Source organism: Egretta garzetta, unplaced genomic scaffold (assembly GCF_000687185.1).
Source record: "Egretta garzetta isolate BGI_Z169 unplaced genomic scaffold, ASM68718v1 scaffold553, whole genome shotgun sequence".
In the NCBI taxonomy this organism is placed as follows: domain Eukaryota; kingdom Metazoa; phylum Chordata; class Aves; order Pelecaniformes; family Ardeidae; genus Egretta; species Egretta garzetta.
This window is the reverse complement of record NW_009259328.1, coordinates 1,222,213-1,234,263: the sequence shown is the minus strand read 5'-3', so window position 1 is coordinate 1,234,263 and position 12,051 is coordinate 1,222,213. Positions and strand designations below refer to the sequence as shown.

The 12,051-nt window shown below is 38.7% G+C and overlaps 1 protein-coding gene across 1 annotated transcript; it reads left to right on the top strand.

The window, feature by feature from the left end:
- The first annotated feature begins 1,110 nt into the window (after positions 1–1,110).
- Positions 1,111–10,088, top strand: LOC104124332 (haloacid dehalogenase-like hydrolase domain-containing 5). The gene is made up of 8 exons (XM_009636659.2): positions 1,111–1,121; positions 1,825–1,975; positions 2,771–2,883; positions 4,243–4,336; positions 5,527–5,560; positions 6,437–6,611; positions 8,663–8,851; positions 9,548–10,088. Exons 1-8 carry the CDS (start codon positions 1,111–1,113, stop codon positions 9,960–9,962), a joined length of 1,182 nt encoding a protein of 393 aa, XP_009634954.1. The 3' UTR covers positions 9,963–10,088.
- The last annotated feature ends 1,963 nt before the right edge of the window (positions 10,089–12,051 follow it).

Genomic DNA, 12,051 nt, shown 5'->3' with positions numbered 1-12,051 from the left:
CCCCGGACGGGGGAGGCCGTTATCGGGGCCTCCCTCCCCAGCGCCTGCTGCCCCCCTCTGCCCAGGGCTGCCGCTTCGTGCCCTTGCGAAAGCGGAACAACGGAAAGCGGTGACGATCGCCCGCGGGGCTCCGTCCCCTCTCCTTTGTTGTTGCAGCGCTGCAGATCGCTGCTGTGGCCGAGACCATTCCCTTATGGTCAGAAGGGAAAAAAAAAATAGCTGTTAGTTTCGTTATTTCCCCGTTGGATACACGCTGAGTTCCCTCCTTGTTTTTTTTTTCCTCTGTATGCTCAGCAAAGGCTTTTTTTTTTTTTTTTCTACAGTGGTGTTCACAGAAAACTTCACCGTTGTAATCTACTTTATTTACAGATAGCAAAATCCACGTGAAGAACTGTGTTTGCTGCAAAACTATCACCGTATAGTTTTGGCAATTCCGCATACCGATTTACAAAGCCTGAAATAATTACGGTGTGTTTGCCAGCAAGCCTACGACGTCATTTGTGTAGCAGCTGGGTTATTTCTGATATAGCGCTTGTGATACTTGCAGACAACACGGAGACAATGGTGGCGGGGGGGGAGGGTTTAAATAGAGGGGTGATGATTATCTAAGAGAGAAAGGATAGTATGGCTTCATGGGGAGTACTTGCATGTAAAACTGAACAAACCCACCTGTCTAATTAAAAGCAGTGACATTGCAATGCATTTGAGGTGTTGACTGTATTAAATTGGGTTCTGTTGGGGAATGTACTCAAACTCACAGGTTTTCAAGCGTCATTTGTGTGTCGCAGCTTTGGAAAAGGCAGCAGTGAGTGTGAGCCAGGATGTTAAGGAGTGTTATCTGTAGCTACGTTGCCTTTCACGTTGCCTTTCACTTAGTGCTGGCAGTGCCTCTGTGCTGTACCCAGCTGCAGAAAAAATGTAGCACATGAATAATTGATGAGGAACAAAGTGCTACTTACATAGGCAAAATGCCTTTTGGTCCATCCTTTTCCAACCCGATTCAGTAACAGTTTTTCTCGACAGTCCTCTCGCTGTCTCCACTCCTTAGGCTTGTCACCCAGCTCATCTTCCTTACCCCCCCCATTAGCCACCGTCTCCTTGTCTGGGCCCATGAAGTCCAGGTTTTCACTTCTTCAAAGGCAGGCAATGAGATAAATTTTAGTAACTCAAATGTCATCTTTCTTTAAGGAGTGCTAACTTCAGTGATAGGCGTAAGTCTGCCACGTATAAAACTAAGAATCAGCTGAAGCACTGTATAAGGAGCACAACAGATCTCTAGCTGTAGTCAAACCCGTTGTGGAACAGGAAAGTACAGGTGACAGCAGGGACAGTTTTAGTATCTGAACATCTTGTAAGGGAGGAGCCAAGTACAATATTTGCATTCAAGACCTACCTGCTGCTGAAAAATTTAATTCCGTTTATTTTGTTAGTGTTCTGTGCATTGAAATTACCTGTGAAATAGAGGAGAGCTAACTCCATCAGAAGTGTGACTCACCGGCACAGCAGCATGTATTTTGTACCTCTTTTTATCAGTTTAATTCAGTTTGTCCCAATCTTCTGAAACGTTCTGGAACTACTCATAAAGCAAGGTAGAACTCACGAGGCTGTATGCCAAAGGAAAAGGGAGTTGTAGTGCTCCTTTTTTCATGGAAGGTATTGTGGTGTATGAATATGCCTGTAAAGCATGTTAAAATGCACAAAAAGATCCATTCCTTCTCTGTGGAGGTGTCTGTTTTCATTGGGCTTTAGCTATTGTAAGCTTTATCAAGTGGGAGTAAGGAGGGCATAGCTAATGTATTCTTTCTTTTCAATTCCTCCTTACAGCTCAAGGTACTGCCCTCCTTTGGCTTTCTTTTTTCAAAAGCTAGTTAATTCTCGGGGACAATTCTTGGTGCCTGTAGTATTTGTGACCAATGCAGGGAATTGCCTTCGCCAGAAAAAAGCTGATCAGTTGTCTCACCTACTGGGAGTTCCAGTGAGTAGCTTAAATCCTGTTTATTTAGTTAGTTACATATGGGGAATGTGTCAAATGTATTCTTTTCCATTAAATGCTGCTCAATTAATCAGTTTTGTTTTTCCCTAAAGCCCCCAGAAATGCTTTGCTGGAGGTGTTATAAAAGTAAAAAATGCTGTTCAAAGCTAATGGTATCTCCACTGGTAAAGGTGCTGATTTTTCCTAATGGTAAAGCTAATGGTATTTCTTTGAAACATTATTATTGTGGGAATAAATTTCGCCTCCTCCTTCTTAATAAAAAAAATGTGTGTGCCAGTAACGTGAAACTCTGCTTTAGCACGCTGAGTGTCTTCTGTGACAATGTGCAAGACGGGAGCCTCCTGCCTCTTTTTGATACAAGTGATAAAACTTTATTGCTCCCTGAATTGTGGGCGCTGCAGGCAATAGGACTTCTCCATTGCTGGGAGACTCTGTTTGAGCATTTGGCAGTTCTGATTCTTCTTTCCTGCTTGTTTTTTAAATTAATTTGGTGATCCTGTAAAACTAGGAGGGAAAACCTTGTGCTCATGCTGAATAGAGTAATCCCGGAAGCTGAAAGGGCTGTGTATGACAATTTGTCAGTAATGTGGTTTTTTTCTGGTATATTATCAGTACGTCATCTGTGAAACTTAGGAGAAAATGGTATGGTAGGGTTTTAGGTAGATATGTATGATTGTTTTGTAATTCATAGAATTTGTCACGCCTATTAATTAAATCTACATATAAATAATGTATCTGAAAAACAACAGACTCCTTTTGTTTTTAAATCCCAAACAGATTTCACAAGATCAAGTGATGATGTCACACAGTCCTCTACGAATGTTCAAACGTTATCATGAAAAATGTGTCCTTGTGTCTGGACAGGGACCACTTCTTGATATTGCTCAAGAGTATCTTTTAAAAAAAACCCAACAACTTTCTGTTTAAGTACTTTCCTTAATTAAGGTCAGAGAATCCTGCAGATCAAGTGAAGACCAGATATTTCAACACTACAAATCCAGTAATAAGCAATGGTAGATCTTACTGTGATGTCAAACTTACGTTTTGAAAGTGGTTGGTGTGTTGAGATTTGCTGCACTTTGTTCTATCTGTTTTTAATGAGGAAGGAAAAAAGAAAAAGAATTCTTGTTTCAACTCTTATGTAAATGACACAGTAGCACAAAGGGCTCTTGAGAATGAGAGCCTGGCATTCTGTCTACTATTTATCACATCTGACTTTTAGCTTAGTAGCTAAAGATCCGCTTGTAAGCATGCAGCCAGGCCAGGTCACGTTGCTTTTGTAACTGCCACCTGGAGTAGAACTATACTTGAAAATATTTTGCTGCTTCTATACTAACTGCCAGGAAGAACTTGAATTATCTATTGATATAATGGTGGTATCAAAGCTTCAAACTGTAATTTAATTTATATTTCTGTTAGAAGGCATTTTCAGACTGGATAATAATATCTTAAAATAATTTTACAAATGGCCTGCAGTGTTAATTCCAATACAAAATCAGGTGGCTTAGTTTGTATAGCTGACATATTTAAATAGCTTTTATTTGCATTTGCATTGTAAGAAGTTGTATTAGTATTGAGAGTAGCATCACAACTGCTTTTTACATAAATGAGCAGGTTTAGTTTGATTATGTCTTGTTAACTAAGTTTGAATTAAAGGGATATATCAGCATTTAAGAGTACTACTGTGCAGATCAGTAGGGTTTTTTTTCCCCTTTTGGTCCTTTCCTTTTTTGATGTGTTTCAAGTATTTATCTTAACTACCTGTAGAGCATAATTAAACCTGATTGGCCAGTCCACCATTTTGCAAGAGACTGGCAGCTGTAATGGCCTAAGGAAAGCACAGTTTGTGGAGACAGTATTTTTTCCTCAGCTAGCTTGTATTTCTTTCCTATAATAATTATGCAAGATTGTCTTGCTGCCAGATAAACTTCCTGTGCTTATGTAAAAATTATCTTGGAGTATTGCAGATGTAGAGCAGCCTCTTGCTTTTCATCTCATATTTTGAGAAAGATTAACATATCATTTCTGTCTTAAGATTTCAGACACACAGGTCTCCCAATTATAAATAATGGGATGATCATCTTTTTATCTCACGGAAGAAGTCGTCAGTCTTTGATATGTTGCTTTCATTCCTAAATGATTTGCTTTACCAGATAAACTGCATATGTTAAAATTGTTAAAAAGTAATCACCAATTTTTAAAGTCTTTTAATATAAGCAATTCTGTATCCTTAACTGGTGTTTTCCCAGCCTCGGTTTCTGTCAGCCTATTACCATTGAAACATTGAGGGAGAAACACCCTTTGCTAGATGTAGTTGACCATGACAGAAGACCTAACGTTCTGGTGAGTGAATATTTTTGATTTAAAATCCTTTGCTCATTAGATGACATTCCGTAGTAGGGGTCAATATTTAAACTTAAAGAGCTAATGCTGTTGTTCTTATGCTGTGTTTTGGCTTTGCTTTTCTGCTTCTTTATTTGTTTTATTACAGCATTTTCAAGAAAAACTTTACAGACTTTCATCGGTGGTAATTCCTTAATGTAATCTTTGATTTTGTAACTTACTGCTGTGGGAAAACTTACAATTTAGTACAGACACCTAATTCAAAATCTGCTTTGGAAAGCTGATTAGCTTCCTCAGAGGTGTGGTAGAGAAAATAAGCTTTTTCCTTCAGTATAGGTTTGTCTTGGTATTGCTTCTAAGCTGTGAGGTTGTTTTGATTGTAAATTAATGTTTTGCAGATAACTATTTTTTCTCTATAGGACTCCCTTTCTTGTTTATACTGTTATTTAAATATATTTAAATATTAACAGTGCGTACAGTATGGTTTTAACTGAATTGTGCAGAATTTCAAAAAGAAGTGAATACATACCCAGTAAATACATGCATGTATTGTACATATTCAGGGTCAGCATAGAGTGGATTTTTCCCATGTGAAATCAAGAAATTCTTTGTGGTTCATAGAATCTGTAACTGGGTTATATCACCTTTTGTCTTGCTTCTCAATCATGTGGATGTAGAAGTTCAAGAAACTGTTATAGTATTTGTCACCATGGGGAGTAAATCATGAAGTGCAAACTCTTATTTGTTTAGCAAACATATTGTGTGTTATCCAATGTATTTTGCTTTCTTAGCAGTGTTAAAGAAATACACTTCCAAAACTGTTACTCAAATGTCTTGTTGATACTAGAGGCCTCTTCTTTCTGTGGAAAAATAAACATCCGTGCTTTTGTACACAAGTAAATTAAACAACTGAAGCTTTATAGCTTGCCAGAGGAGGTTAAAGATATTAAGGAGGCTAGTGAGTGTAGAACACACTAACTTGCTTGCTGTCTGTTTGCCACAAGATTTCACTTCAGAATTGAAATACAAGTTTCTAAGCAAACTGATGTCAGGTATATACCAAAACAGAGAGGGCGTTTCCTGTCTGTGTTGCAGAAGGCAACTGTAGGAGCTGTACTTGAATTTATTCTGTTAAAAATAGTAATAGATGTTTAATCTTGTAGAAAACTTTTACTTTTTTCTTATTGCAGTACCCCTCTGCTGTGGAGCTTCCCAAGATTGAGGGTCAGTTGTCTTTATTTGACTTGCAACTATGCATTAATAGATAAAATATCTTTACTGTACTTTAGAATTTATTTTTAGATTGCTGGGCACTTCAGAAAGTTGGCTGAGACAATTCTAAAATTTTCTTGTTAATGACCCCTGTCATTATTTGGAATGTATCACGTCTGATAATGCTGGTTTTTTAAATGTGTGCGGTTTTCAGCCATGTGGTTTTGAAGTTTCAGAAGGTAGGTGAGGTCCACTTTCCTCTTCGTCTTCCTTTAACAGATTCCTTTCAAAAATGAGGAATGAATTGACATGTGTTCAGAAATATTCAGTCTTGTTAGTAGCATAGTCAGGATAGTCACTTCAGAATTGTAGGAGGAGAAGCATTTTGTTTCAGCATACCATATTCACCCTTGTCTCATCTGAAGTATAGGAAAGTAGAAACTTGGGACATCAGGATTTAAAAAATACCCACTTCAGATTATTGCTGGAGACCAGAAAAATGCCTGAATACAACATTCAAATTTTGGTTTAAGATGTACAAATTAACATCTCTGATGGATTATTTAAATACTGTACGTAAACATAGAATTCACAAAGGTATGGAAGACTTAGAAATACAACTTAGAAGTTAATATTTTATGGTGTTATGGAGAAACTCAGCCGATAAAATTTCTTAAACCTGTGGATTTTGCAGTGGGGTCTTGTTACTTTTTCTGTGACTGAATGGGCATGTAATATATTAAAACCCTAAGTTAATGTGACTGTTGCATTAGTTCACGGTTAAATCAAATTACCTGTTCAGTCTCTTTAGACCAAATTTTAGTGTCAGAGATTTGGTGCCCTGTTAACTAATCCCATAACTCTGTTTTGTAATTCTTGTTCTCATAGCTGTTGTTTTGTTTGGGGAGCCAGTCAGATGGGAGACCAACCTCCAGTTGATAATAGATGTTTTGCTGACAAGTGGCTATCCTGGAAATCCGTATCACCATGAAAACTACCCTCACATTCCTGTCCTTGCTTGTAACATGGATCTGATGTGGGTAGCTGAAGCACAGTCTCCAAGGTGAGTGCAACGACAGCGTGTGTGTATAGCATGGTATACACGGGGTTTCCTCATTTCTGCAGTAAAATTCAGAGTCAATACTTTTATAACAGAATGCTTGCTGTAGCTTCACAGTAGGTCTCAACTTTGAATACGACATCTCTAAAGCAATGCACTTTCAGCAAACGCTGCCTTATTACTGTCTACGTTATTGCATTTGGGAAATCAGTTACTCAAAAAAACCCTGCTTTTAAGCCCTAAACCTTTTTGTTTCCCCACTCCCAGAAAGATGGGGTTTTGCCCAAGGGTCTCAGAGTCTCAGTTCAAAGGAAAAGTGAAAAAATTAATCAAGGCCATTGTCTCATTTCATTAGGTTCTTCTTAGGTATTTCTCTTTTCCACCCTACAGTTTCTGATAGGGTAAAAATTTACCCTGCTAGTTAAAAGCAGTGAGTGTTTTTGGGCTGAGGACAATGTAGTAAGCACTTTAAGGAATGTAAGAAAAAACAAGGAGAACACACAGCACAAGGTGGCATGATCTCTGATAGTGGTTTTGTTTGATTTTGTTTTCTGTAGAAGGTGGTTCTTCAATAGTTTTGTTTCCCCTCCCTTTTCCCCCAGTTTGAACATGCACTGAAATGGAAACCATTGTTATTGTGACTGGATCACCGCCTTGGTCTTGGATCGAAGACCTTGTCAGACATCCTTATTTGGATGCAAAGACTAAGGCCAAATACATCGGTGTGATAGTTTCGGGCTAGAGTAAGGCAACCAATATATCTACAGTAGATAAGATAAAGTATTTTGTTGTGTCCTTTGGGAAAGATCCAGTATAAAGTTTGGTTTTTTTCCTTTGAGTTTGACAAGTTTGCATCTGTCAGTGCTGTTACTTTCCCTATTGGAATACAATGCCATTACTAAGTTGTTTTAAGCTGTTGCTAATAATTACTGGAAATAATTCTATGCTTATTTAGTGGTATTTTGTAATGCAAAGCACCGAACAGGGTGGAGAGAGGGAACGAAGGATTAACTCAATTCAGGAAAGCTAATTCTGTACCATATTTAAAAGCACTACAGCTGCTGCCTTCTTTGTAGCATTTTTCCTTAAAAGACTATTTTGATATCTAGGCCACTAGAGATTTAATTTCTTTATTAGTGCACCTCATATACCTCTGCTGGCTTCTGAAGCTCATTACATTGGTGTTTTGGGTTTTTTAGGTTGTAGATGCCTGGTTTGAGCAGCTATACTAATCTATGCGCATTAGAAGTTACCTAGCAGCTTTTCTTAAGAACTATGTGTTATTTATTGTGTACAGAATTGTTGTATAGCAACCTCTTATTCTTCTTTTCATGTTTTTGATAATTCCATATTTCTCAAGTGGTATGTATTAGTTCATCCCTAATATCACACCCTGACTTCAGTAGTGAAGTAAAACTGTTCTTTTCATCATGAGATTACATCTTCTAAATGGTTGATTTACTGGCTTGGTTGATGACCCATCATCACTGTTTCCACCTTGATCAAAATAACTGAGTGAATTATCAAAAGCATGCTATAAAATTAGAGTTCGTTCCTTCATCCTCCTTTGCATCTATATTTTTAGAGAAACCTATGAAGTTTTTTTCTTTCCATATTAAAAGTGGGTTCTGGTATACTTGTGTTTAAGGAGAGAACAATTTTCCTTCTGTCTGATTCTAACTTTCCTTTTCCGTTTCTCCTCTTTGTCAGTTTAGCCGATTCTGTTAGGTCACTCCAGAGGCTAAGCATTATTTCAAGAAGCATCACTTTTGTGACTAGGGCATCTACTTAAATGGAAGTAACACTAACGGAAACCATTGCTACATTTTAAAAATAGTCTGTTGTGCTCTCCCAGTAATGTGTTTTTATTGCGGTGTTAATTGCACAGCTAATCAGCACTTAATTTTCAGTGAAGCAGCTGTGGAAATGTTGCATATAAATGGAAGGAAATTTTATAATTGCAGGGTATGATTTAGTCCTAAAAGGTCATGGAATAAAGAAAGCCTTGTGTTTTTTAATCTGTACTTAATATAATTTGATTTGTCTTCGTGTAGGTTTGGGCACGGAACTTTTATGGTTTGTTTGGAAAACATTTACAAGAAGATCACTGGCAAAGACCTGAAATACGAGGCATTAGTGGGCAAACCTAGTAAACTGACCTACCAGTACGCGGAATACCTCATCAGGGCTCAGGCAGCAGAAAGGCAGTGGAAGCAACCTATTCAAACTCTTTATGCTGTCGGGTAGGATATCATAAGTCTAACAAGTTCATCAGGAAATTACTCACAACATGCATACCAGCAGTGAAAAATACCCACCTCTTACTACTTTGCTTCTCATACCATTGGGGCCACTGTAAAAGCACAAAAAGTGGTTTATCTGCAACTAACATTTCTCCTGATTTTCTATAATAGGCTGTGTAAATCTTAACAAAAATAATTTGCATGGGTGTTTTGTTAGGTTTACTGCTGTAACACTGATAAGCTTTGAGTAAATGATGGTTATTAGTGAGTGTAGAGCTTGAATTTATTTGTGAGGTCATTAAGCTCAGTCATATGCTACTGTGCGTGCTGTCACATCATAGAATCCTTTTCATAGAAAGAGATAAAGCTGTATTGTATTAAAGACTGTTCCAGAATCTCCAAGATGTTTGGAAAGCTCATTCATGAGCTGCTAATACCTATCCTTGATTTCCCCTCCCCCTGCCCAGTCTGCAATTTCAATACAGACTTACTCACTTTTATCATGTCTTGCTTAATGACAAAGGTATAATAAAATAGTGATAGGATTGGACTTCTTCCTATCTGCATACTTCCACATGTAGTTATGTAAAATATAAAATAAATGGTTACATCAAAGCCGTAAAAATTTCTTTCATACAGTTGAAATTTGACAACTAAAATTGCACAGCTGACTAAACTTTTGTCTTCTATTTCCAGAGATAATCTCATGACTGATGTCTATGGTGCTAACCTTTACAATCGCTATCTTGAAGAGAACTCCAAAAAAGGTTCAAAATCCCGGATTCAGGCCCAGGTTGCTGGTGGCAGAGGATCTGCTGCTCTCTCTCAGGATGATGAAATAGGCAACAGCTGGGAGACTGAATTAGCACCTGCAGCTGCTGCCCACTGCAGATCTGTCCTTGTTTGTACTGGGGTTTACAACCCTCACACAGAGGTACCCTTGGATACCAGGGAGAGCATAACTGAAACGGTGTTCCATGGCCACAGAGATTTTAGGTTTGACCCTGATTTAGTAGAACCAGATCATATTGTACCAGATGTTGATGCTGCTGTAGACCTGGTCTTCCAGCTGGAGAGCTTTGCACCTAATGGAGATGACATGATTTCTTAAGTGCTATGCTTTTCTTCCCCAAAAACAAACCGTGCTTTAAAACTGCCACAAACTGCTGCTTTCTAAAATTTTTAACTTTTAAATTGATACAATTTTATATAAGTCTATCAAATATCAGTAGTGCTTTTTTAAGTACTTTGAAATACATAATTTCCTGCTTTAGTTGCCCTTTATTGTCTTCCTGTTCATTATGTTAGGTATTTTAACAGCAATTTTTCCTAGGAGCTTATGCACATTACTGGTACTTAAATTCCCACGTCAGGACATTCTTTTGTTTGCTGGAAGATTTAGCTTCTAGGTATTGGGGATCTTGAGGATATCGGATTGTGGTGCTGGGATCATCCATACAGTTACAAATTGCCTGGCACAGAGCACAATGTGTATTGGTGCTTGGTATCCTGCAAGTGATGCGGGCTCCTTCCAATCAAAGCCAAGCGCAAGCCTGTTCTGCTGCTTCGTACTTGCTCGGGTATAACCCTGCAGCCGTTCTTTTTATCTGTTTTCCCATGTGTCTGGAGCTCCTAGTGCTCCTCTGTGCTCTGACACGTGAAGCCTTAATAGAAATGCCCCTGTAGGATGGGGAAGACTGACTTGTTCACACCCGTTTTGGAACTTCAACTAAGCCAAACAGAGTCATGTAAGGAAAGAGGCTAACGTTGTGTGGCATAATACCTGGCCTGTTGTGACGGTGTGCTCCCCCCTCGTCTCTGACCCCCCCCTCCTTTGACCTCTTTCAAGTGATGACCACCTGTGGCCCTGGTGATAGATGCATCTGATAGATGTGTCTGGTCCTGAAGGATGCACCCACTGGGTGTGGGGGGAGACAGATAACAATACAATAGCCAAGGGCTATTGTGGAATATGCCCGCCTAAGCACAGTGGTCAGTATGCAAATATGACTATGAGCCAATCATCTTACCCCCATAAATAGTGAGCAGTCCAAGAGCCCTTTGAGCTCTCCTGCACGGCAGCGGGCTGCATGCCAGGATCTCCCCTTGAGCAGGGACGCCTCTCAAGGTTACTCCTCAAGGTTGAGAGATTCCTTACCACAACAGATTCTCAGTAAGTGACTAACAGCATGCTAACTTGGAGATCTTAGCTAAGTGACATAAAGGATTAATTGCGCATATATAATCCTTTAGGCATAAACCGTTGACCAAGTCTGGGACTAGGATTGGATCTAGCCACACCTAGACTCCTCTCTGAGGGAGTTTAGAAAGCAAGGGGATCTTTTCTGAACCTCATGACTCAATGGGAGGGTCTCCCTGACAGTTTTGTCTGACCCTGTCCTCTGTGCAGTAAATAACAAAGTGTACCTTGCCATCGAATCTCATAAACTATTGTCGCATTTACCACTGACCTTTGTTAACTCATTGTTTTACACCAATAAACCACATTATTTTTGCCTCCCTCTCACTCCATCTGCGACACCTGTTTGTCTTTGCCTTTTTATCTGCACTTTTTTTGAAGAATTTAGAATCTTAGAAAGCTTTAGCAGTTATGTTTCAGGCGTTTCTGTCAGTTGGACTTTTCCACTGAATGAGTGACTACTGTTTGGGCAAAAAGTGCCTAGTAATTTACTTGAACCTTCATACCACTGTGGTAATTAACCTGCCTTTGCTGTAAGATATTTCATCTTGTGTCAATGTTATGTCTTGTTTGGCTCATAGCTGTTCATCTAAAAAAATATTATGTTATTTTTGTAAAGTAATTTTCAATGTTTTCATCCAAAAGATGTCTTTGAAAATATTTTTGTGTTAATTTGTTGTAACACGGTGTATGATGTACTTGTGCCATAAGCTTGGAAAGCATAAGCCAATTAAGTGTGTTTAAAAACAAAGTCAACTTACACACAAATATCTCTTAACATCACCTTGGGGGTTGGTCAGGTTTTTATGGTTGGGTGTTTGGGTTTGTGGTTTTTTTCAAATTAGAAATTGTACAAACAAAAATCTGTGGGTCTTCAGTTTTCCCAAGCTCCTGCAGAACTAGCAGAACGCTAGCTTAAAAGCATTGCTACACAGATGGTGGCATAAAGTGAAATGATTTCCTGGCCAACTTCTTCACTGCTTATCATCCTGAAATCAAA

Bases quoted from the DNA above. Each gene is read 5' to 3' on its own strand.
- LOC104124332 (XM_009636659.2), top strand. The intron at 4,337-5,526 runs GTGAGTGAATAT...TTCTTATTGCAG, and splicing joins ACAGAAGACCTAACGTTCTG to TACCCCTCTGCTGTGGAGCT. The intron at 5,561-6,436 runs GTCAGTTGTCTT...TTGTTCTCATAG, and splicing joins GGAGCTTCCCAAGATTGAGG to CTGTTGTTTTGTTTGGGGAG.